The following is a 26,632-nucleotide window of genomic DNA, read 5'->3' on the forward strand; positions in this document are numbered from 1 at the left end:
ATCTTCAAGAGTACATAAGTAATAGGCAGTGGCTGTGTAGATTAGAGTACTGCTGGCCTTTCCAGATTCTTCCTGGCAGTCTTAAGGGGGATGTTAGGAATATTTCTTAAGATGGGCCTCTCTGACAATGCAAATAATTCCAATCAGACCAAACTAGACTGCGGGCTTTCTTGACCCTCCCTGGGGGTCACCATTTGGCAGGCTTTCTTGGAGTGGAATATGGACTAAGGCAATTCCCAGGGGAGGGGGCTTGAAATGGAGTTTCCTGCCCAGTATTCCAAAGACGGATTCCAGGGCCTGGGATGAGGCTCCCATTATAATATTACAAATGTTTGGTCAAAAAACATCACCCCAGTTCCCTAAAACCCCTTTATACAAAGAGTCTGGAATATTATAGTCCACCTCTCCAGGGAAGGTCAAGTCCACTCTCACAGGCTACTTAAACTGCCCCCCAGAGAATTAAGATGTGGTCTCCTCGTTTCACGTGGTCACCTGTTTCCTCTATTCCCCTCTCCATGCTTTCCCGGAGCCACCCAAAAACAATGCACTAAACATGGGCATTTGGTCTAATTTGGTATGGTTGAATTATTTGCGTTGGCGGAGAGGCTCGTCTTAAGCAATAGTCCTAAAAGGGGATAAGCTGAATCAGCATGGCACCTATCTACCATAAAATGCAGCGTCCATATTCATCACCAGAGATCAACTTTTCCTTGGACTCGAACTCCGGGAAGTCTCTGCTCAAGTGTACGTTCACAGAAGAGCCGCCAACATCTATTTACAAGAGTAACCAAGGAAACAGGAAAGCACCCCTGTGACTTTGTATCAAGTCTAAGAACAGCATGCGGACTTAAGGTGCAAGGAGCCGTGACTTGAACTCTTGCGGAACTCGTGTGAAAGTAAAAAGGCCTGCACAAAGGAGGCTCTCGGAGGGCTTGGGGTAATAGGGAGGTACGGGGAGGGTCGTTTCGCCATGCACAACTCCCGGGGCAGCAGATTCCTCACTGTACACCCTCCCTTTTCGGAGCGCCCACGGGCTGCACCGAGGCCGGGGTCGCAGGCCCCTTGCCCCGGCAGAAGACTCCACTGCCCTCTTTCTCAGACCCCCGCAGCTCACCCACCTGCAACCGCAGTGCCTGAAGTCTCCACCCAAGTCCAGCCTGAGAGCTCCGGCTGTGGTTGGCTCGTGCGGCTGTCCCGTTAGCTAGTCCTCCACTGTGAGTGGCCTAACGGTACTGGGAGGCCCTGGTCCCGCCCTCTCCGAGGCTCCGGAGCCGCGGTCACCAGACGTCACGCTGTGCGGCGGCACTCGGAGCCGCCTCTCCCCCACACCGCCGCCTTCAGCCCTGCCCTCTTCCCGACGCGACCTTCGGGTTGGGGGCGGAGCATCACAAGGCCACGCCCAGCGCCCGTCTGGGAGGCTGTGGATACGTCACAGTCAGGCGCCCTACTTCTTTGTGCGGACGCCAGAAAGGAGGTGGTGTCCCTTTGCGCAGACTCGAAGGCAGAGGCCTTGGTCAGTCCCGCTCGCGCCGTCGGCCTGGAGAGCGGCAGTTGCTGTGAGGCGCATGGTGTTCCCCGCCAAGAGGCTCTGCGTGGTGCCGTCCATGGAGGGCGTTCGCTGGGCCTTCTCCTGCGGCACCTGGCAGCCGAGTCGAGCCGAATGGCTGCTGGCTGTGCGGTCGATCCAGCCCGAGGAGAAGGAACGCATCGGCCAGTTCGTGTTTGCCCGGGACGCCAAGGCGGCCATGGTACTCGAGGCCTGCGGCTGTGGGGAGGCGGGCAGGAGTCGCCAGCCGGGTGGGGGCTCTGGCGTGCGCCACCTGCTTCCGCCTTTGTGTTTGAGGCCTGGGGCTCTCACCACTGACTCCTCCCCCGGGATGTTGCCTGGGGAGGGCCGTCCACTTAAAACTGGAGTCCGTAGTAATCGTTTGTTTAGTAATACATATGCTTTAAAAGTTAAAAGCTTGGAAGTTACCAGATACACAGTATGTACCGTGGGTTTTTATGTCTTTTAACAGGCCGGTCGTTTGATGATAAGGAAATTAGTTGCAGAGAAATTGAATATCCCTTGGGATCATATTCGTCTGCAAAGAACTTCAAAAGGAAAGCCGATTCTTGCAAAAGACTCTTTGAATCCCTATCCCAATTTCAACTTTAATATATCTCATCAAGGGGACTTTGCAGTTCTTGCTGCAGAACCTGAGTTACAAGTTGGCATTGATATAATGAAGACTAGTTTCCCAGGTAATGGTTCATTTTTATGTCGTAGTAAAGTGAGTTATGTCTCAGATCTTAACTATTAGACAGTTGTAGACCAGAATGCTTGTTAGTGTAGACACTTGCCATACTTAATTTCTATAGTTACTGCACCATTTTAACCACCTACAGCTACATTTTCTCTATAGGCATGCACAAATTTTTCTTGGCATATTTCTTTTTTTCTTGCTGTTGCAGAATACCTGAGGCTGGTTTACAAAGAAAAAAATTTATTTAGGCTCATTTTTCTGGGTTCAGGGAAATCCAGAGGACTGGGATAAAAATTGATTTATTCATGAAGGTGGTGCACCTATGGCCTTCCAATACTGTTGTATTTTGCAAGTAAATTTCAACATGAATTTTCAAGGTAACTAACTTTATTGAAACGCAACTCCAGAGAAATGACCTAGTATTATAGAAGCCTTATTCAAAATTAACTGCTACTGCAAAGGAGTCAGGATGAAGAGGGGAAATCTTCACACTAGCTTTTCCTCTAACTAGAAGTTAGTGGAGAGGCCACTAACATTGAGAAGGAAGACAGCACAAGACACTGTTTGCCTAGAAATAAACAGATTTTACAACCAGTTTCGTGCAGTGTTAACTGTGGTCAGTACTGAATAAGTTTTTACTAATAAACAGTGTCTGCCTGGAAACAAACAGATTTTACAACTGATTTCATGCAATGTTAAGCCATTACTAATTGAAGTTTTTAATGGTGAGAAGGTAGTTAAGCAGAAGTTGAAAATTCTGCTAATGTTTTATTAAATCTTTGACCCCCAGCAAGTTTGATTAAAGCCTTTCCCTTCACGGTTTATTTGGCTCAAAGTTTAGATGCTCAGTATCACAAAGGAAGAGATACATTCTGTTGGGACTAGGGTCATTACCATCTGACTGATTTTCACATTGTGATTGGATCATCCTTTCTAAGTGAAGACGAAATAAATACCAGTTTGCTTCTCTGGTGATTTATTAGACCAGGATAGGTGAAACAGCTGATCAAGGAATGTTCTTCAGTCTTGTTAAAAGATGGAAGATGTAGTGTTGAATAGAAGGGAAACTACTCTTTACCAAGCATTGTTAACTTGAGATATAGTCACCATAGAGGAGTACCATTAGCATATCGAAAGAGACAATTCTATTATCCACATTTTGTGTCTATAATGTCAGATATAATGTGGGAAGTCATTTTTCATATTACCTATGGTGGCTAAGTACAACTCATTTTCTAAGTAGATTTGACTTTGAGATCCTAGCACAAGTTGTGGAAATTCCAATGCTTAGGGAGAATGTTGTTTGCCTGGTCAAGTTTTGTCCTCATTTCCTAATTTTCATTTACTGTTAAAAATGTTTGGAGATTCGGGTGTAAAGAAGATAGTTTTATGAATTGTTCAATTTGGCAGTATTTACAAAATAAAGTTTGGGAAGAAGTAAGAATTCTAATTGCATGGTTTTCATTTTCATGTATGAATTTATTATAAAATACTTTAGATGTATATAAAAATAAGTTAATATTTTGAGAAGCAATTCTAATTTTAAATAATTAATTAAAAATGACTGTTGCTAGTTGTACTAACACACATCTGTATTCTCCGTACTTCTGGAAGTAGAAGCATACTGATTATGAGTTTAACTCCATCCTGAACTACATTGCAAGACCTTATCTGACACACATCCCAAAATAGATGTTGTTATAGGAATTGATCTCTAGAGGAGCTATTGGATTATAAGCATAAATTAAGTGTAGTTGGTATAAAATAGGCCCTGATATTGCTAAAGAGTCACAGCCTATTTCTTGTTTCCTCTCACATTCTTTCCTCCTCAGTATTAGTATACATCCCTAAGTGATTCTCCAGACAGAGCTGAGTGATTTTGAGATATGGACATCAGTTTTAAAATTGTGAAGTAAGTTCTCATTACACATATAATAGAATCAAAACTCCTGAACATAACCATGTTATCTTGTTCTTTTCTGCTTTCCCTTCGTAGGCATCTACCATTTCTCATTTCTTTCTGTTTTCTTTGATCATCGTTTTCTGTCCATGCTGCTCTTTTATTGCTTCTAGTTAGATAGACATTGCTTATCCCTCCACCTTCCCTAAGTAGCTCCCATAGTCTTTGAGAAGCGAGAATAATTTTATTGTTTGAGTTTTTGGATTTTCGAGACAGGTTTTCTCCATAGCTTTTTGGTTCCTGCCCTGGAACTAGCTCTTGTAGACCAGGCTGGCCTCGAACTCACAGAGATCCGCCTGCCTCTACCTCCCGAGTGCTGGAATTAAAAGCGTGCGCCACCATGGCCCAGCTCGTTTGAGTTTTTGTATATGTATGCTTATGGTGCCAATATTATGTATGGAGGCCAGACAGCAACCCACAGCTGATATTTCCCTCTGAAATGTCATCAGTCTTCTTGAAACAGAATCTTTTAAATCTGTAGCTCAGCAATTAAGCTACATTGGTTAGCCATTTTGAGCCTTAGGGTTCCTCCATTCTCCTCCTCAGCAGTGGTACTCCAGGCCATACAGCCACACTTAGAATTTTCACTTGGGTTCTAATGGCTGAACTCAGTTTTCCATGATTTGGTGGTATGCACTTTGCTAATTTTGAACTTTCTTCATAGCTGAATGGTGAGTGTTAACTGAGATGCTATTCTATTACATGGAGTACTGGAGACCCTGTTTGAGAGTGATGTAGATGGGCTCTGATGTTCTGGTAGTACATTAGAATGTTTTTTGATAAGTTTAGAATAGTAGCTAAGGGTTTTGTTGATGATTTTTGTTTTGGGTTATTATGTTTACAACAATTTTTTAGTTGTGTGATCTTGATTACATAGAACAAGTTAGTAACTGACATTCTCCTTTAATAACTACTCCTTTAATTAAACGCTTAAGAAGGATCAAGTTTTTCTAAACTTAACTGAGAGTTCACATGTTTTCCAGTCTTTCACCTTTTTTACATATTTTTTTAATATTCAGTAGGATGATTAAATATTCAGTAGGATGATTATTATAGTAGACATCACTATAGACAAGTAGTGTTAAGAATTTTTCTGCATGTATGCTCAGTAATTATGCTGATATTTTGAGGGACAAATTTGTTTTTCTTTTGGGATTGCCTAATAGTTTTTCTTCTAATTTCCTATGTAAAGTGGAATAAAAAAATACTTGGCTAATGCGCTTTCCCCTATTAAACCACAGGGTGGTGCTGCTGGCCTTTAGTTAAGTATTTATGGACTTCCCATTGCTTGCTGTTTATCTTCTGCTTTAATATTTGGCAAACTATACTCATTGATATTTTTTCAGGCTTAAGTAATGATTTATATGGTTGTTTGACTTCCTTGTATGTTAATAGTTTAATATATTCCTATTTTTTATCTGATTGCCCTTATACTTAGGTAAAAATTAAAGGAATTCTTGTAGGTTCTAAGTGGAAAACTTAAAAAAAAAACAGACAAAATGACATGGTAAAAACAGGCTTATCTTAAATTTATGAGTTTTGTTTATTACACCATTAAAACTAGTTTTATACAAAGAATGAAATATTCCAAATCCAAGTTAAAATGTTTCTGTCTTGATTTTATATATGCTACTTATGCCAGAGTTAATTAAAAAAACAAATGTTTCTCTTTTAATTTTGTGATTTTGGATGGGGTGTGTATGTGTGTGTGTGTGTGTGTGTGTGTGTGTGTGAGAGAGAGAGAGAGAGAGAGAGAGAGAGAGAGAGAGAGAGAGAGAGAGAGAGAGGAGAATTTGGAGGCCAGAGGTTGCCATCAGGTGTGTTCTTCTGTCACTTTCCACCGTGATGTTTTTTGACATGGTCACTTGACTAAACTTGGATACTGGTCATTGAGTTCCTGGGATCAGCTTCTTCTCACTCCTTTACCCTGACAGGTGCTTTTTCCCCCAGCATTGGGCTTACAGACACTGGTGACTGCTATACTTGCCTGTTTTTCACAGGGGCTGAGGATTGAAACTCAGGTTCCTATGCTTGCTAAGCAAGCTACCCATTGAGCCATCTCTTCCGCTCCTTAACTTTTTTTAAGGCTTTCTCTGGGATGGTATTTATGAAGCTAGTAAAGGTCAGATCGATGAATGAACTAGTTTTTATTGAAATGCTCTAGTAATTCTTAGTAAGGTGAAAATGAGCTTTAGATTACTAAAAAGTTCCATCCACGTCCCCAAATGGTAATATTTCCCTGTTATAGGACTCTAAAGATCACATTGTAATATTTCAATGCTTGAAAATGAATGAGAATCATTGTTGCAGTCTGAAGCACCACATATTTGTGGGTTAAGCAGAAAGGATCTATTTTTGAAGTGGGAGCACAGGGGATCCATAAACATCTTTGCACAAGAACTGATTTGTAATGTTTTCTTCCCTGACTCACTATGGGAGAGGTATTTGGTTAAACAGTGTGCATTGTTTAACTGACTTCTAGTTGCAAGCTATTATAAGACAGTTATTTTCTTTTCCCCCTAGGGAATAGGTTAAAAATTTAAAAACCAAATATAGCTAGAAATTTTGTTTTGGTTTTCTGAAAAGTATTTGGTCAGATATAAGAAATTTTGTTTTACTTGTTTAATATTTATAACAAGTTTGACTGCCAAGTATTAAGTTTTTGGGAGCATCTTTTGAAAAAATGTTTTTTTTTTTCTGCTTAATTACTTAATTCACAGTTTCATGAACTCGTATTAAACTCTTCTAGGTTAACCCATGGTTGTCATGGTGAGTTATTTTTAATTCCTACCTAATTTTGATATGCTGATATTTTATTAAGAGTATTTCTTATTGTTTTTTATGTTTATGGTAGTAGGAATTCATTTTAGGGTCTTGCATATGCCAGGCTTGCATTCTACCACTGAACTACATTTCAGCCTCTTTTAGAATTATTGCCTGTATAAATTGACTTTCCTTTTTAAGTGCTCTTCAGTAGCTTCAGTGATAAACAGCTTATTAAATTCTGTTTTTATTTCCCTTTTGAATAGAATGACTATTTTTATTTTTATATTCTTTGATTTGATAGGTCGTGGTTCTATTCCAGAATTCTTTCATATTATGAAAAGAAAGTTTACCAACAAGGAGTGGGATACAATCAGAAGTTTTAGTAATGAATGGACTCAGCTGGATATGTTTTACCGGCACTGGGTATAATTTCTTTGTGATTTTAACAGTAATAATGTATATTTCCTTGTCTTCACTAGAAATAAGCATGAAAGACTTGGTTTCCTGATACTATCATACAATGCTTTATTTAAATGGACAAATTCCTTGAGAACTTTGATATTTTTTATTATTTAAATTATATTGTTATACCATTTATTTTGAGAAATTTTAACCTGTAATGTGCAATTAGAAGATAGCTTATTTTTAAAGCTAAACTTTTATTTACTCATGATAATATGTTCTGCATTAAACTGATACATATGAGCCTTAATTAACAGAAGATGTCACTTCAGTGTCTTTATAGTTTAGTTAATTCTTTTAGCAACCCGTTGAGGATGGCACTACTTGGTCATTATAGTTTACATTTGAGATATCATAATAAATAATTTATCTGAATACTATTAGCATTATTTGTTTCCAATTATGTTATAATGAACAAAGCAAAGGAAAAAATAAAAACATGGTTAGAAATGCAAATGTATTTGTAAATGTTATGAAACGTTTTAGTTATTGAATACTTCAAGAGAAAAATGTCCATTTTCCTTGTAGGCACTAAAAGAAAGCTTCATAAAAGCTATTGGTGTTGGATTGGGATTTGAAATGCAGAGGCTTGAATTTGATATATCTCCATTAAACTTGGATATAGGCCAGGTTTATAAGGAAACACGTTTGTTCTTGGATGGGGAAGAAGAAAAAGAATGGGCTTTTGAGGTAAGAAATTTATTGTAATTGTTATAGCTCAGACTTTGCATATTTATATGTGTGAGGAATCTGTGATGTTCCTAATATTTACAAGAAGAATGTGAGAAGTTACGAGTGTATGTCTGTCTTGATTAGGAATAGATTCAAAGTGTATAACAGAAATCTAATTATTAAAACTCTTCTGTCCTAGCAAGGCGTAGTAGTAGTGCTTGCTTTTAACCTAAGCATTTGGGATCTCTGTGAATTGGAGGCCAGCTGGTATACAGACCAGCCAGTTACTTGGTGAAACCTTGTCTCAAACAACAACAAAGAACCCAAAAAACAAGTATTAATATATTAATAAGAAGGCTTGGGACTTGTGTTTTAAAATGTTACTGTCTGTCCTAGTTAGGGCTACTATTGCTGTGATGAAACAGGGTGACCAAAAGCCAGCGGGGAAGAGAAAGGTTTGTGTGACTTACACCTCCATGTCTTAGTCATTACTAAAGAAGTCAGGACAGGGACTCAAGCAGAGCTGCTTATTAGCTCCCCATGGCTTGCTCAGCCTGCTTTCTTAGAGAACCCAGAACCCTAACCCAGGGATGGCACCACCCACAATGGGCTGGGCCCTTCTACATCAGTCATTAAGAATATGCCTTACAGGCTTGCCTAAAGCTCAGTTTTGTGGAGGTATTTTCTCGATTGTGGCACTCCCTCAACTCTGATGATTCTAGCTTGTGTCAAGTTCACAAAACTAGCCAGCACACTGTCACAGAGGAGATTAACAAGGCATATACTTTGTTAGTGAATAAAGTACTTAATCTTGCTTACATGTTACATGGTTCCAAGAGAGGTGTGCGTGTGCGTGTGCGTGTGCGTGTGCGTGTGCGTGTGTGTGTGTGTGTGTGTGTGTGTGTTGGAGGGAAGGTAGTAGAGGTATGTATAAAGTAAATAAGATTTAGAAATGTAAAAAGAAGTCTTGATTTATGTTTTATAATTTGCATTTATCTTTTTTCTTCAGGAAAGTAAAATAGATGAGCACCATTTTGTTGCAGTGGCTATTAGGAAACCTGATGGATCTAGACAACAGAATGTAAGCTTTTATGGTCTTTTAAAAATCTTGCTAAAAATAAGAGTGATTAAATGATGGTTTTGCTTTTATTGAAGAAAATTCTAATTTACCTAGTTGAGTAAGGGGGTCAGAAGTCTTGGGGTTTTGTTTGATTCACGAGCTTCTAGTTTACAAGGTTTTTTTATTAGCAAAATTTTTTAAATTATCTGGTATTTTATACACTCATAAAAAACTTACAAGATCTTGCTAGCCTTATATTTAGATACCCTTAAACATTGCAAAGTAAAGTTTTGATAGTACTGTCAAATTTTCAGTAGAAATTCATTATCGCCACTATCCTATTTATAACAAGAATTTATTTCCTGGTGAATTGGGGGTGTATTGAATATAAAGGTCACCGGGTTGGTCTATAGTGGAATCACATTACAAATTAAACTTACTCCTAGCGTTATAAATTGTTTATGTGAGACTTCGTATGATATTGGTCTTCTGTATTTTCAGTCATAATCTGTTTATATTTCTAATGGTGAAAACTCCAAGACTCAATCTACATATAGCTGCAGTTGTGTGCAATTTCTTTGTGGAATACTAGTAACAAAATGTATGCCTTTGTTTTACATGCACACACACACACGCCTTCATTATTACTTCTAGAAAAATGATGGAATCCACAGAGCATTTCTTTTGTAAATAAAGACTGAATTTTGTCTTGGACTGTCTTGAGAAGGCTAGAATGTTAGAATTGATACTTGATAGGAGACAGTGTGATTTGGGTTATTCATCTTATTCAGCTTCATGCTCCCTCCAAATACTTTTTTGAGTACATTTATATAGTTCTTTATTTTAATAATATGTTCTTTGAAAATGTTAAATGTGTATAGGATGTATTGTGATCTTATCTAATACCTCTAATTCTCTTTTTGGTTCCCTACTCTGCCTTTTTTCCAGCTTCATGTGCTTTAGGGTAGGGTTTCTGTTGTTGCTGCTGTTATTAATAATCTCAAGTCCAGTTAGTGCTGCTCTGTATAGGAATGGGGAGAGCCACTGAGTCATGAGCTATTTTACTGACAGCCATATCCCCAAAGTAGATTGTCTACCTCTCCCTGTAAGGATGGAGTGTCAGAGACCCTTATCTTACTCATGTAGGAATTTTGATGTGCTTGATTTTGTGAAGGTCTTAAGAGTGGATGGGTGTAATACCATGCCGTGTCTTGAAGTCAGCATTTTACAGCTTTCTTCTTCATGTGCTAGCTTTTAAATTTTTTCTGTCCACTCTTCCTTTATGTTCCCTGAGCCTTAGATGAGGGGAGGTTATTGTAGAAGGCTTCATCCACAGCTGAGCACTCACTGTTATTTATGTTTGGCACATGACCAGTTATGAGTCTGTTGGTTAACTGTTACCCATTACAGAAAAAAGGAAAAAAAAAAAAACCTGATCAAAGGGGAAAGCAGTACTATGGGCATTAAAGTAATAGAAGGCAATTTCACTACATGACAGTTCAACATAACAATTGTAGGTTCAGCCCCTAGGGCCTGTGCTGTCCCCAGTATGATCTTTTGACCCAGTTTTGCATTACCAGGTGTGAAATTCCTCCTGTGGATCAAGCCCCATATCCAGTAAGAAAGTGGTTGGTTACCATCATAATGATATGCCACTTTTGCAACATCAGTTAAATGTTTGTGCTTTCAGTACTTCTTTCTGTAGAACCTCCTGCAGCAGTGCATAGTGGGAAAACTAGGTTGTAAGTCAAAGTTTACCTTTTGACTTGTGTGGTCAGCTTTTCCTGACCCTCGGTTTCCCATCTGTAAAATTGAGATGACAATATTTTAGCATAGCCTAGAAGCCATATAAATAAGTACTGAACTTTGTTAATGTCTGAGTTCAAGTATTTAATATGAATTGATAGCCCTCATTTGAAGTGCTTTGTGCTGAAAGTGTTTTGGAGTTTAGATTTTGTACTATTTTACTTATATATAATTATATTTTGGAGTTGACCCAATTTTAAACATGAACTTCATTTATGATTTCATATATACCACCTACATGGAGCCTAAAGGTAATTCTATACAATGTTTTTAATGTTTCTGTGTTCTGATTAGCTTGTCACATGAAGTCAGGTGCCTTGTTAGTACTTAGTAATAATTTCTTGAATTTGTGTCATCCCTGTGTAGTTACAGCACATCTGTTATAGCAGGCCTACACTTCAGTAGTGTTTCAAAAATTTTGCCTGTGGCCCAATTCTGCTTCCCGAAATTACACATCTTCAGATTCCTTGTATGTATGTATGTATGTATGCTGAGTCAAACTTTGTGCATACAGATCTCATTAAGTCTGTGTTAAGCAAATTTTGTAGGTGGTGGCTGTGTGTAACTTGGAAAGCAAGTTCACATCTCACTTTTTTACGTTGGTAACAATAGTATAAGGAGCAAAAACAATATTCTAGAAATTTTCCTAAGCCTTGATTTAATATTACTGAACTGAAATTATTTTATAATTATAAAACTAATCATTCAGTTAACATGAAGTATAAATAAAAACAAGGCAATCTATTTTTGTTTTTGTTTCTTTTCTCTCTTAGAGTTCATATCAAGATGATTCTAAACCATCCCAGAGGCAGTTTACCATTCTTAACTTTAATGATTTGATAGCATCTGCTATTCCCATGACACCTGAGGATCCTTCATTTTGGGACTGTTTCTGCTTTACAGAAGAAATTCTAGTACGAAATGGTACTAAGTCATGATAGGTTCCCTGAGTAAGTGGGGGTGGGGGGGGTGGCAATCTGTGTTCACTAAATAAAGTGCTCGATGTGGTCAGATCTTATTAAACCATTTTTAAAGACCCAAAGGCTTTTTTAAGAGCATATTTCTAGTTCAGTGGCTTCTTTGAATATGTTTACATCTTCCTTTCCAGAACTCTAATTAATAGAAATGATGACAGAATTTTCCAATGATAAATGTGCTTTATAGAAAGAAAACAGTAAAGTGTAAGCATGCTGAAGGCAAGCATTTTTAGAGAATTACCCTAAAATGAGTTATTGTTCCAGAAACTATTATTTGAATAAATTCTATATTAACTTTTTAAAAAGTGATAACATGTTTTGTAGTTTTAAGAGAATACATTTGCTCTTCGTAACTATTGTTGCTGCATAAATTTGGTTCTAAAATATTGTCTTCTGTGATGTCTGTGTGGCATTAAGTTGTCATTAGTGTTACAGTACTAATTTTGCCTTAGCAGCAGTAACAGAAACTGCTGCTGGAGCTTCCAGGTTTATTTTTTATAAAGTTGTGACATTTGTTTTATTAGAGATGAATAGCCCCCCCAAAGATTCCATCAATCAAATGTGTTTGACATATTTTACCACTGTCAAGAATACACTATTGAAAGGAAAGCTAAGGCTGGCTTGGGAGAATTTCATTGAGGTAACACTATTGGGCTTAAGGAAGATGTATCATACTGTATTAATTTTCTTCTTAGGGGTTTTAATTGTATCATTAGTGTAAATGGTAGTGCAGTGAAAGCTCTGGCATTTTCTGTGCCATGCTTAATTGTGTCTTGCAGACAGCTTTTAGAAATGGAATGATTGATTCAAAGGATTTAAACATATTGTTGGTATGCGTTATTATAGTGCCCTTGAAAAATTGCAGCTTATACTTCAGTTAGTCGTGTATGTGTACCACCATCTGTGTACCCTCTGATCATCTGTAGATATTGCCTCAATTTTATTTTCTGAAGATTGGATGGGTTTTTTTTGTTTTTTTATTCTTTCCTTTTGTTGGTCTCGATAACTGAAATTGAAACCATATTTTAAGTTTGCATTTACGTCATTACAAATGAGGTTGATATGCTATCGTTACTGGTTATTTGTGTTTTTTATGAACCTCTTGTTTATCTTCATCTGTTTTTACTTACTAAATAAACGTAAAGTGTGAACATAATATATTAAGATGCCAAGACCATCATATTGATGAGAGAATCTACTATATGATTATAGTGCATGTCTTCAGGAATTAGTCTTATTACTGTTAAATATTAAGAAATAGAACAATGTTGTTGTTTTTATTACTAACATTAAAAATTGTGTAAGTTGTATAAAATTATTCAGTAAAAGTATTTTATACTTTTTATTTTATTGAGCATGCTTAATTTTACAAAGCATAGAAAACCTTGTAGCATTTCTAGTAGATGAAATATTGTTAACTCCTGCATGAGTATAATACTGAAATGAAAAATCATTTGTTTTATTAGAATAAAATGGCTTGATAGTGTGCCAGTAGTGTTAATAATTGGCCTGGCCAGATTCATGACTATCTTCTGTGTATACAGCTAGCATTGAAACGGTCAATTTAAACTATCTTAAATAATGGTTCTTGAACAAATGGCTTTATTGTCTGGTCATTTTGCTTTCTGTGGCTGGTGTGCCGCAGAATTATGGCATCTCCCTGACTGTTAGCTTGGGGATTGTTTGCCTCTCTCCTCTGTTGACTTCCTTTGCCCAGTATGTATTCCATTATGTGACATGTAATCTCAATTAACATCTTAATAACAAAGGCACTTGACAGAATTTTTTTGATAATTTGAAAGAAAAAGGGAAAGTTCCTTGAACAAAGTGATGTGAAGTTAGATGTTTTCATAAATAATTTACCTCTCTTTACTCCAAGCCATCTTGTTTGTTAATAATTTTAATTTCCCCCAAGTATCCATGGTGTAGGAGGTTTTTCTGTTCATGTGTTGCTTTCATTGGCTAATGAATAAAGAAACTGCTTTGGGCCGAATAGGGCAGAACTTGGGTAGGCGGATGTAGTAATATGAGCGTTGGGGCTGCGTCCTCAGCACCCCGGCCGCCTGCTAGCTTATGCCCGAAATAACAACACACAAACTGTATTCATTTAAACACTGCTTGGCCCATTTCTATCTAGCCTCTTCTAGGCTAATTCTCACATATTAATTTAGCCCATTTCTAATTATCTGTGTAGCACCGCTAGGTGCGCTTACCAGGAAGATTCTAGCCTACGTCCATCCTGGGTTGGAGCTTCATCGCGTGTGCTATCGCCTCTGCCCGGGAGAGGGGAGCATGGCGTCTCTGCTCCAAAGAGCAGAACTGTCAAGTCTGAGCTCACTTCCTCTTCCTCCCAGCATTCTGTTCTGTTTACTCCTCCCACCTATGTTTTAACTTATGAGGCCAAGCAGTTTCTTTATTACTTAACCAATGACCTTCCTCCATCAGGCGGAAAAGACAGACTGAATGCTGGGAAGAAGGGCAGAGTGGGAGACGCCATGGATCTTCTGCCTGAGATTGACACTGGTTAGAATCTTGCCGGTAAGCCACAGTTACGTGGTGATACACAGATTAATGGAAATGGGTTAAACTAATATGTAAGCGTTAGCTAATAAGAAGTTAAAGCTAATGGGCCAGGCAGTGTTTAAAATAATACAGTTTCTGTGTGGTTATTTCAGGGGCAAAGCTAGCTGGGCCGGGCGGCAGGGATAAACAAGGGGCCCTGCTTCTTGTAACATATCCATGTCTCTTTGATCAAAAACCATTGTTTACATTGTATCATACTGCTCAATGTATGCTTGATGGGTCTTTATTAACAATTTCTTACACAAGAATTTGGGTTAATTTAAGGGTGTGTGCGTGTCTGTCTGTCTGTCCATTTATCCTTTGCAATTTTATACATTTGGGCAAATTTTCAGTTAAAAATTATCAAATTCTATTACTCAGTTAAAGTCTGTTAAAGAATTAGGTTTACAAAACAGACTCAGTAGTTGAAATGTTGCCATCTAAACTTTGAGAACTAAACAGAAGAATGTACATAGAGCTATTCAAAAAAAAAGTCCCTTAAAGCAATTCAGCTACTTATATTTTTAAATAAGAAGACATGAAGACAGCAAATGATGTTCATCGGGGATAAGGGATAAATGTACAACCATATAATCTGTCAGTTTGAGTTTGGTAAAAATGGCTAGATGGATCTTCAGTTTATCAACTAAATATTAGCTGACTCTTGTATGTTTATGTAGATCACAGTTGCATATAACAGTTTATCATCAAAGGTTGTGAGGGAAGAACTCAAGGAGGACAAGAATCTGGAAGCAAGAACTGATGCAGAGGCCATGGAGGATTGCCACTGACTGCTTCTGTCTATGGTTTGCTATGCCTGAATTGTTTTGCTACTGTTGTTTTATAGAATTTTTGCCTACCAGCCCAGGGGTGGCTCTACTTATAATGGGCTGGACTCTCCCACATCAGCCACTAATTAAGGAAATGCCCTACAAGCTTGCCTACAGTCTGACCTTATGAAAACATTTTCTTGAGATTTCCCTCCGATAACTCTAACTTGTGACAAGTTGACATAAAACTATCCAGTGTAACCATACATCTATTGATTGGTGGGTAGATTTATTATTCAGGTTTGTTCAGTATATATGTCAATGCCTAAACTGAGCTACTATTGTAATCTTTGTGTTGTGTTGGTAAATAGTGAACAACCAACAATACTGGGGCAGGCATGGTAGAATCTGGAAGACTCGTGTCACATATGTAACTGACACATAATACCATATTTTTTTTCAGATAGTGTTTTATTTTAGGAATAAAGAAGATACAGCCTGGTGGGCAATCGTGGTGCATACCTTTAATCCCAGTACTTGGGAGGCAGAGGCATGCACATAGCCATGAGTTTGAGACCAACTTGGTCTATAGAGTGAGTTCCAGGACAGGCTCCAAACCTACTGAGAGAAACCCTGTCTGGGGGGGGGGGGGAGTAGCCGAGATCTGACTGATGTATAGACAAAACAAATTTTTTTTGTTGTTTGACTTTCTTACATACATGCAATGTATTATAATCATATTCATAATGACTCCTTTCTAACAAGTCATCCTCCTATTTTGTGTTTTTTTACTTAGTGTCACTTTTATGTATTTGGGGAAGTGGTTACTTCCTGGAGCATGGGCAACTTACCAGTGAATTGTTGGCCTGAGAGCCCCCAGAGCCTTCCCAGATAGTATTGTCATTGCTCTTGGTTGCCTGCAAGAATGAAATGGTTATAAAATCCTATTGCTCAAGACACCATATACTTTGGATACATGGCTCAGAGAAATCAACCAGAACTCAGCTGTGAGCTTCCTGCTTGCTGGAAGTGCAGGAAAGTATAGTATGGTTGCTGAAGAGTTAGCTCAGCTCTTAAGAGCTCTGCTGCTCTTCCAGAGGACCTGGGTTCAATTCCCATCACCCAAATGGCTGGTCAAAATTGTAACTTCAGTTCCAGGTAGTCTGACACCTTCATATCAATGCACATTAAAAAAAAAAAAAAGCCCTATGTAGGTTGCTGGCTGAGATAAATCATAAATGACTGGTGGTTTGAATAGGCGTGGACCCCATGGACTAATGTGTTTGTTTGGCTTATAGGTATGGCTCTGTAAAGAGTAGGTGTGGCCTTAATAGGAGTATGTCACTGTGTGTGCTTTGAGGTCTCATGCCACACCCAGTGTGGTACACAGTTCGCTGTTGCCTGCAGATCATGGTGTGAAACTCTTCAGTTCCACTGCCTCCATATCTGCCTGCATGCTTCCATGGTTTTTGCCATAATGATCATGAACTAAACTGCTGAAGCTGTAAGCCAGTCCCAATTAAATGTTTTCATTTATAAGAGTTGCTGTGGTCATGTCTCTTCATAGCAATAAAAACCCTAAGTAAGAATGACTTTCCCAGCTGAGGGTTCTGTGTGTTATAGTACCAATGTGCCAGGCAAGGTGTATCTTCTGGTGTAATAGTAACATGATTGGGCAATAATCAACCACTTTTTACTTGAATTGGAGGCCATCTTCTTGTGAATGAATTCATGCCTGGTACTGTAAAAGCCTATGTCTGGTGAGATCATAGGCCCTAGGGCAAATGTACTACTGATATTTGGCTACATAGACATGTAGCAAAACTGCCCCCTGGATATTTATCTTTATATTCCTAGACTAGTGCTACTCACTGAGAGTCAGAGAAGCTTTTTGTTTTTTTATTTTTCCAGAGGATGATATATAATGCAGAGACTTGCAACTGTTGAAGTGCTGAGAATAACTGCTGAATGCTAAATGACATATATGTCACCCTCTCAAGGCTTAGGAAACATCAAAGAAGATAGGGTGGAAAGATCTTTATAAACTGGAAGATGGAAAGAGAAGTACCATGAGATAGAGTCTTGAATATTGCATGGTCGCTGTAGTCATAAACACAGAGCATCTGTGACTACTTGTTTAATACATACATACATACATACATACATACATACAAAGACATGGACTCAGAATGGAGTTTACTTGTGAAGAACATCAGCAGGAGTTAAGAGATAAGAGGGTAATGGGCTAAGGGGTGAATATGACCACAATATATTCTATACGTATATGAAACGATCAAAACTAAATAACAAGTCCTTGTAAACACATATCATTAGTAGACTGTTTGACACAAAATTAACATGGTATCACTTAGGATTGCATTGTTTTTAATTATCTGTTGGAATAGAAATTTATTGCTTACAATACTGTTTTGTCGGTACTGATGTTTTTTTTGTTAATCTATTATCTGTCTCTACTTACCTATACCTATCTACCTACCTATCTGTTTTTGTTTGTTTTATTTTTTGAGACAAGGTTTCTCTGTGTTGCTCTAATCTACAAGCTCTCATCTTGTAGACTAGTCTGGCCTAAGACTCAGAGATCAGCCTGTTTGTCACTTGAGTGCTGGCTTTTTAATGAAAGGGTGATAAAGAGTCATCATGTCTATATCTGTACTGTCTCTTCAAGGGTAATCTAAAGCACTTTTAGAGTTTAATAGACAAGGCATAATTCTAGAGGTATTGGTAGCTTTATAAATTAAATAAATTCAGCCCACATTGTTTGGGCATTTACCATGGATATAACTTGTGAGAATTTGCTCTACACCGCGGAACAATTCATCTAAATGCCTATAAAATTTATGTAGAATGTTTGAATATACATGTTCTATTTGATGGTAATTGTATTAAATAGTTCTTCCTGCATGTCATCTCTAAAAGTGTGGTTGAAGACAAAAATAATACAAATAAATGCTGGAGGAAGGGGTGTAGAACATTACACAATCCTTGGCATGTGAAATAGTCTAAATATATTCCTCAAAAAGAGATTTCAAAATACCATATGAATTAATTATTCCACTTCTGGGTATCTAGGCATGCTATATATTTTTTATGTTTTTATGAACCTATTCATAGTAATCAAGTTATGGATTTGGCCTGAGTGTCCATCAACAGATGGATGAATACAAAATGTAGTATATGTATCCAATTAAGTTTTATTTAAGCATAGATAATAAAATGGTCACTGCAAGAAAATGTAATCAACTTAGAGATTATATTCACAGGCTTGTATTGCAGTTTGCTTTGAATTGAAACTTCCTGACACTGAGGAAGTAAACAAAATGTAAAACATCCCATATGAAACACAACAGTTAAAAGAAGATGCTGGGATGCAGAGACTTTGACCAGCCTGTTGTGGGAGCTGCGAGCCTCTTCCCACTGCCCGGCTCCTGGCCGCCTGGCTATCTTATGCCCCAAAATAACAACACACAAATTGTATTCTTTTAAAGACTGCTTGGCCCATTAGTTCTAGCCTCTTCTCGGCTAACTCTCGCACCTGGACTAGCCCATTTCTAATAATGTGTTTAGCACCCCAAGGTGCGCTTACCGGGAGATTCTAGCCTACGTCCATCCTGGTTTGGAGCTTCATTGCTTCTGCCCGGGAGAGGGGAGCTATCGAGTCTGAGCTCACTTCCTCTTCCTCCCAGCATTTTGTTCTGTTTACTCCACCCACCTATGTTCTAACCTATCAGGGCAAGGCAGTTTCTTTATTTAACCAATGACCTTCCTCCATCACCAGCCCAGCTGCCTGATAGTTGTACAGGGACCTCCAAGGATACAGCTTTTTATATCTGTTGATACCCTTTGTGATATGGGGTTTTCAGTGATGCAGCTGTCTTAAAACATTAATAATTCTTGTCTTAGGGATTCTATTGCTATGAAGAAATACTGTGAGCACAGCAAGTCTTATAAACAAATATTTAATTGGGGCTTACACACTTCAGAGGTTTAGTCATTGTCATCCTTGTGGGAAGCATGATGGCACCAGGGCATACTTGGAAAGGTAGCTGAGAGTTCTGCATCCAGATCAGAAGGTAGCAGGAAGAGACTGAGACATTGGTCCTAGTTTGGGTATCTGTAATCTCAAACCCCACTGCAGTGACATACTTACTCCAACAAGGCACCTTCTAATAGTGCCACTCCGTACATGCTTATGGGAGTCATTTTATTTCAAATCACCACACTTAAGTAATTAATAAGCTAGGTCTAGTAACCTAGATTGGAGTTGGATCATTTCTTTGACCTGCCTTGAGATGTAGATATTTGCTAATGCCTCCACAGGAAATGACACACTTAAGACAAATATTTTCTCTTGAACATAGAGCCTAGATTTGTGTGTGTGAGTGTGGGGAGTAGAAGAGTAGGAGGAAAGCCAGAACCTTGAGAGTAATGTTAGGTGAATATAACCAAACTATATTACTGAATAAAGAAAGTGATGAACACTGAATATGTGCTAACAAAGAATGAAGATTACATGGTTTGGTCCAGTGTAGCGACTCACTTCTATAATCCCAGCGTTCAAGAGATGAAGGCAAGAAGATTGATATAAGTTGAAGACCTCCCTGACCTGTAAGATGAATGCTTACCAGAGTTCCATGGCAAGAACCTGTCTCAAAAACAACACATGACACCTGATTTTTTTTACAACAAATTTGTCAATCCACATTCACTGCCATCACTCCCATATAAGCCACTTTCTTAGCTGAATGATCACCTCAGACTTCTTACTGTTTCCACTCTCCCCTCAGCCGTTAATTCTTGGCAGCCACTTTACTCAGGAAAAGCCAGAAATTTGTGTGGACTGGGTTAAGATACTTACCTGACCCTACTTCCTATTGGTTTTTACTCATCATCTCTCCTGTAACAACTCATCAATACCATATTCTTTGAGTCTTCCATTCACACTCCACCCTGTCTAGAATGCTTTATATTTTTACACAGTACACCATTATTTCCATCAGATCTTCAAATAACATTTCTTTAGTGGGTTACATTTTATCAAAATTTGTACAGCATTCTCTCCACAATCCCCACATAAGTGTGACCACTCCACCTTGACTAAATATCATAGAGCTTAAGCCTACTCTTGCTCTTTCAAAGTTATTGGCAAGAAATCTGACCTAAGGAGTGGCTCCAAACAAGATATCCTGACCTAGAGTGTGATGACTTGGTGTTGTAGCTATTGAGATGGTTAGTAGAGGTAGATCCACTCCACTTTGACAAAAGGTCAGATAATTCCTGTTTCTTCATTTTTAAGACAGGAGGTTTGACCTAGGGAGTGGCTGCTTACAAGATACTTGGTCTAAGGACCTGCCTAAAACATAGAATGCTTAATTCAGGAAACAGTTGCTTGAATTCTCAAGTTTCCAAGCATGTAATTATTCTGTTTTCCTTTGTGTCATGTTAAAAGTAATCTTTTGCCATCTATCCTTTTCGGATTGGAGTATATAAGTGTATGGAACATAAATGTGGGTCTATTCAATATTCAGTATTCACTGGATAGCCCACCCAGTTCTGTCCTATGTCTCTGTATTTCTTTTGTATCCCTGTTCCTCCTACCTAATTTTTTAAATTCACACACACCTACCCTGGTGCACTATTGAAAGAGCTGCAGGCTGCTTCCCGCCACCCGGCTAGCTTTACCCAAAATAATTACACGGAAACTATATTCTTTTAAACTCTGCTTGGTCCATTAGTTTTAACCTCTTATTGGCTAGCTCTTACATATTGATCTAGCCCATTTCTAATATTGTGTGTAGCACCACGTGCTGGCTTACCAGGAAAGATCTTAACCTGCATTTGTCTGGAGTGGGATAATCATGGCGACTGCCTGACTCAGCTTCTTTCTCCCAGCATTTTGTTCTGTTTACTCTGCCTACCTAATTTTCTGTCCTATTAAAGGCTAAACAGTTTTCTTTATTAACCAATGAAACAACAGATAGAAAGATGACCCACCTCCATCATTTCCTTTTTCTGTTTAAACAAAAAAAGAAAGGCTTTCATTTTAACATAGTAAAATTGAATTTAACAAAACAGTTATCAAGCAAGAATTACAGTTACAATATTTATTTCTATTTTCTCTTTTATAATAACTAAAGAAAACTATAACTAGCTATTCTTTAACTCCATCAAAGACTCCAGAAGGATATAATATTACCAAAGTAAACAGGTAAGAAACTTCCAAAACTTTAGAAGTGACAGAGACATCTCGCTGCCTGTACAGTCACCCAAAGTTTCTCTATACCATTGGGGCATCCATATTTGGCCTACAGGCCCATAGTTTCCATCAGATATTTCCATGAAGCAGGAAATTTCAAAGACAGTTCAGTCACTTTCTTCTGTGTCCTGCAGAATGTCTCGCAGACTGTTTAATGAGTCAGGAACCCCGAAAGACCATCTCATCTTTAGACAAGTTTGTCAGTCCTCTCTCTGTAGGTTCTCTGTGTCCAGTTTATGTAACAGTCCAGGCAAGAGCAGTTTCTTGTCCAAATGACTATCAAACTCCATAAGGAGCCTCTTTGATGCCCATCTTCCTCTTGAAGTAGATTGGTCCTGCCAGGAGCAGATGTGGCTCATTGTCATGAAAAGTTCTAAGTTATTAAAATATTTAAAATGCCATATTCTTTAGTCTTTTAAAGATATGAAGAATGTCTATCTAACTGAAATATATCTCTATATATCTAGAAAATCTAACATGACTACAAGCTTTACTATTATTGATTATCCATTAGCAACCTATATTTTCTATTATACATTACATTTCAAATGAACTACACAATCACAATACCTTAATCAATATCAGAAATACATATAACAAAATTGACCTTAAAATCCATACCAATGCAAATTATATCTATATCATAGATGTAGGGGAGACCCAGCCAATCACCTTGCTTGCAGGGAGCGGGGTCCCCCAAGGATATTTTTTACTTATAAAGATTGCGGGCATGCTCCCCACCTTCCGTTCTGTTTTCCAGTTCTCTGCTGGAACTTTTGGTTCTATAAGTCTGTTTCCCAATTAAAGCTGTATATATTATTACAATTTTTGTCTGAGTTCATTTAAGCTGCTACACTTGGCTCCCAATGTGGGGCACCACTCTGTAGTAATATGAGCAGTGGGGCTGCCTTCCGGCCGCCCTGGATCCCTCATGGCTAGCTTATGCCCGAAATAATTACATGGAAACTGTATTCTTTTAAACACTGCCTGGCCCATTAGTTCCAGCCTCTTATTGGCTAGCTCTTACATATTGATCTAACCCATATTGATCTAACCCATTTCTAATAATCTGTGTAGCCCACGAGGTGGCTTACCAGGAAAGATCTTAACCTGCGTCTGTCTGGAGTGGGAGAATCATGGCTACTGCCTGACTTGGCTTCTTTCTCCCAGCATTCTGTTCTGTTTACTCCACCTACCTGATTTTCTGTCCTATCAGGCCAAGCAGTTTTCTTTATTAGTTAACCAATGAAAGCAACAGATAAGATACAAGACCCACCTCCATCACCCTGGAGATTCTGGATGCTCACAGATGTTACCCCAACTAGTGGCTATGAAAAGACCTTCCTTCCCTTTTTTTCCTGCTGTATTGTAGAATATTGTTTTAAGATGCTACATTTGTTTATGCTGTGGAACATGTGCTTTCATGATGTAAAGATGTGTTAAATTCTTTTATGTTGGATTTGTTTAACTCTATGAAGTTGTGATTCTTTACCTGTCTAAACCACCTGACAGTAAAGAGCTGAATGGCAGGAGAAAGGTTAGGTGGGGCTGGTCAGCAGAGAGAATAAAGAGGAGGTGAAATCTTGGAAGGAAATCAATGAGTGAGAGGAGGACATTGAGGCTAGCCAACCAGTTATAAAACCCAGCCATGGAGAAATAGTGAAAGTAAGATATATAGAAGTAAGAAAAGCCCAGATGCAAAATGCAAGTGGGATAATTTAAGAAAAGCTGGCTAAAAACAACCCACACTAAGACCGGGCATTAATAGGAAGGAATAACACTCCATGTGTTATTTATTTGGGAGCTGGGTCATGAACCACCCAAAAAGTGAAATATAAAGAGGAAAATCACTACAACGTATAATGTGACACATACTACTAACTTCACATGCTGTGGGAACGTCTTAAGTCAATAGCCTTTAAGATACTGGCCCACTTTGGGCAAGGTCACATGTACTCTACATGAAGATGTAAAAGTACACCTGGCCCTTTTGCTGCTGAAAATGATTCCAGTTCCCCCCTCATGCAGAGGACTGCATGAACTGTGAGTATATCCCCTAAAAATGAAACTTTTATTGTGTTCTATTCTGGGCTAATGTGGGATTAATTTATTATAATCTACAACAAAGTAGTGTTGAATTTTACAAAATGTACTGAGAGATTACCTGAAAGGATTCATACTTTTAGAATTGACAGTCAAATCTGTTTAAAAGCTAGTTGATAAGTTATCAGATAAAGTATCTCTTCAGGAAGGCAATCTGCATGCCATCCAAATAATATCCAAGGATGAGAAGTTATTTATCATTAGTGGAAAAATTTACTACCTTGGAATCACATGTGCACAACAAGGACCAGAAATTATTTGATTCGATGAAATCATTAGAAATATTCACAGGTCAAGTGATTTAGGCTTTATAAAAGACAATTGTAAAAAAAGATTTGAAATGATTGAAGAAAGTATCAGAACTGGTGAGAAGGTACAAGAAAAGGATTTAGCACTACCAGTACCTCTTTAGAGTCAAGAGATGACTTACCAAGAGTTTTAGCTACCTATTCCATTATTACCTCTGGCAAGCCACCAAACAATACACAAATGAATATAAATGGAAACCTATATGTATGAAATATCTAAAAAGATACAAGCAGTAGTACGTTCTGGCATGCATTCACCATTTGTTAGGGAAATGGTAAAGACATGGAATTCTAGCAATAAGGCTACTCTGCCTTATTGGCTTCATTTAGTCTCAGTGGTTCTGGAAGTTGGGTTACAGTTACAGTAGAAGTGCTATTGGAGAGAGGAGGCTAAAGCCTTAGGACAGCAAGAAAGAATTAAAACATTTGAGGCTTTTCAAGATCAAATTTTTGGCAATGGCTGCTATGCTGACCAACAGAGTCAAGCTATTTATAATGAACATATCTTGTCCCTATGCCTTGTAGCACCCTTAAATGCTTGGGACAGGATTCAAGAACCAGAACGAAAAAGTGAATCATATATTAAAGTTAAACAAGGCACAAGAGAACCCTTTAGTGACAAAGATTAACGCTGAACAAATAGGAGTCACAAATCCAGAAGCTAGATAAATACTTATTGAATCTCTGCCTTTTGAAAATGTGAATTTAGAATGCAAAATGGTACTTGGGCCTTTAAAGGTTAGATCAGACCAATGGATGAATAGATCCTGCATACAATAAACATTGAGGCATTTGACTGTAATACTGAGGTTTGAGTATGAACAACAGTTTCCAAAGGTATGAAGAGATATCAAACTGCCAAATGTTTTAATTGTGGTAGAATAGGACATCTGAGAAGGGATTATAGGCAAGCCATTCTTAGAAAAAAAATGTGTTCTCTGGGAATGACAAGATCAGAAGGTCTCAAACTTCTGGATTATGTAGAAGATATGACAAAGACCAACATTGGACCAATGAACGTAGATCAACAAAAGACCAACAAGGCAACTTATTGACCATTGGGAAACTCCTTGAAGGGCCTCTCATATAACTCCAGGCCAAACATGGTCTAGTCATTCACAGTCACTGTGGAGGGCATGTCTCCCCAGGAAAATTTAAAAAACTCCAGGGCCTATTGTAAGAAAAACCATACTGCTCTGGATGATAGAATAGACATAGAGGACGAATCAAAAATTTCAAGAGAAAATAGGAAACATATGTTTTGAAAGACTTCTATAAAAGATGAAGGACCAAAGCTGGGAATACGAATAAATAACATTGTATTCAAAGGATTACTGGACATGGATGCAGATGTGACTGTTATTACTCTAGAATCTTGGCCTTCAAATTGGCCTCTTCAGGCGACAGATCTTCAATTCCTAGGAATTGGAACCTTATCTCAAGTAAAAGAAAGCATGAGATTGCTTGAATGCATAGGTACAAAAGGACAGAGAGGAGGCTGAGACTATAGGTGGTTAATATAGCAGTGAATCTATGCAGCAATAGAATATTCACATCAGCATTCCTGCAGTCATTAGTCCAATGGGATCTAAACCAATTCATGTTTATGAGAAGGCTATTATAAGGTACTATAAAAAAGTTACCAGCCATTCAGGCTGTACAAAAACACAAAGCAAGTAGCAAACCTTCAGAGGTAGTAATGGTCCTACCTTTAAAATGGTTAACAGAGGAGCCAATATGGATTAAAGGCCTTTAAGAGAAGAGAATCTGCAGGCTTTAGAACCGTTGGTACAGGAGCAACTAGGTATTCACCACATTGAAGAATCAACCAGCCCTTGGGATTCTCCTGTATTTGTTGTTAAAAAGAAGTCTCGAAAATGAAGAATGATAACAGATTTAAGATCTGTCAATAAGGTAATTCAACCAATGGGCCCTCTACAATCTGGAATTCTTTTGCCTTCCCTATTAACAGTATAGTGATTGATTTAAAACATTGTTTCTTCACTATTCCTTTACAAGTAAAGGATAGAGAAAAATTTGTTCTCACAGTACCTACTCATAACAATTCTCACCCTACTAGGAGGTATCAATGGAGTGTCCTCCCACAGAAAATTGTCATTAGCCACCCTTTGCCAATATTTTATAATGGGTGATAATATAATATATCACCCATTGGAAATAATATGTAAATAATTTCCTAAATCTATAATTTGCCATTACATGGATGGCATTTTGCTATCTAATTCTATGTAGACACTTTAAAAAAAAAGAATACAAGTTTAAAGAAGTAAATAAAGTTTTCCCTAAATGGGGATTACAAAATGTTCCTGAAAAAAAAATACAAAGAGGAGATTCTATCAATTACCTAGGTAATAAAATAGGTTTACAGAAAATTAGAAGACAGAAAGCACAAATTAGGAGAAATTGATTATTGTGGACACCTAATGACTTTCAAAGATTGTTAGGAGACATTTCCAATCTATGACCAAATATTGGGATAACACCTGATCTAATTATTAATATAAACAAAACCTTAGATTGTAACAAAGACACAAATAGTCCTAAGCAATTAACACCTGAAGCTGATAAGAATTGACTTTAAAGAGAAATTACAGGAGGCACATGTGGATTGGATGGATCTGAATCTTAACTGTAGTCACATTGCC

At 38.0% G+C, this 26,632-nt stretch overlaps 2 protein-coding genes across 7 annotated transcripts in view; one reads left to right on the forward strand and one right to left on the reverse strand.

Moving 5' to 3' along the window:
- The window catches only part of Kbtbd3 (kelch repeat and BTB domain containing 3), a 47,006-nt gene extending 45,613 nt beyond the window's left edge, over positions 1-1,393 (reverse strand). Inside the window, exon 1 of one of the 2 annotated variants that reach the window (XM_075966886.1) lies at positions 1,119-1,393. The gene's annotated coding sequence lies outside the window, so the exon portion shown is untranslated. Of the gene's footprint in view, positions 1-1,002 lie in introns of both variants that reach the window. The other variant, XM_075966887.1, reaches the window with a different exon arrangement.
- A 172-nt stretch (positions 1,394-1,565) lies between these two features.
- Positions 1,566-16,822, forward strand: Aasdhppt (aminoadipate-semialdehyde dehydrogenase-phosphopantetheinyl transferase). 5 transcript variants are annotated; one of them, XM_075966891.1, is made up of 8 exons: positions 1,566-1,748; positions 2,019-2,244; positions 7,274-7,395; positions 7,963-8,124; positions 9,116-9,187; positions 11,746-11,896; positions 14,395-14,487; positions 15,192-16,822. In XM_075966891.1, exons 1-7 carry the CDS (start codon positions 1,566-1,568, stop codon positions 14,475-14,477), a joined length of 999 nt encoding a protein of 332 aa, XP_075823006.1. In that variant the 3' UTR covers positions 14,478-14,487; positions 15,192-16,822. The 5 variants fall into 5 exon arrangements, with proteins under 5 accessions (XP_075823006.1, XP_075823010.1, XP_075823005.1 ...); XM_075966895.1 differs by lacking the exon at positions 14,395-14,487 and having other exon boundaries at positions 11,746-11,922; XM_075966890.1 differs by having other exon boundaries at positions 14,395-16,822.
- The last annotated feature ends 9,810 nt before the right edge of the window (positions 16,823-26,632 follow it).

Source organism: Microtus pennsylvanicus, chromosome 3, assembly GCF_037038515.1.
Source record: "Microtus pennsylvanicus isolate mMicPen1 chromosome 3, mMicPen1.hap1, whole genome shotgun sequence".
Taxonomy (NCBI): domain Eukaryota; kingdom Metazoa; phylum Chordata; class Mammalia; order Rodentia; family Cricetidae; genus Microtus; species Microtus pennsylvanicus.

What these genes read in the sequence shown, in the direction of transcription:
- Aasdhppt (XM_075966890.1), top strand. Translation starts at nt 1,566, where the DNA reads ATGGTGTTCCCCGCCAAGAGGCTCTGCGTGGTGCCGTCCATGGAGGGC. An exon ending in GGGACGCCAAGGCGGCCATG is followed by an intron (nt 1,749 to 2,018) that starts GTACTCGAGGCC and finishes GTCTTTTAACAG; the next exon opens with GCCGGTCGTTTGATGATAAG. An exon ending in AATGAAGACTAGTTTCCCAG is followed by an intron (nt 2,245 to 7,273) that starts GTAATGGTTCAT and finishes TTGATTTGATAG; the next exon opens with GTCGTGGTTCTATTCCAGAA.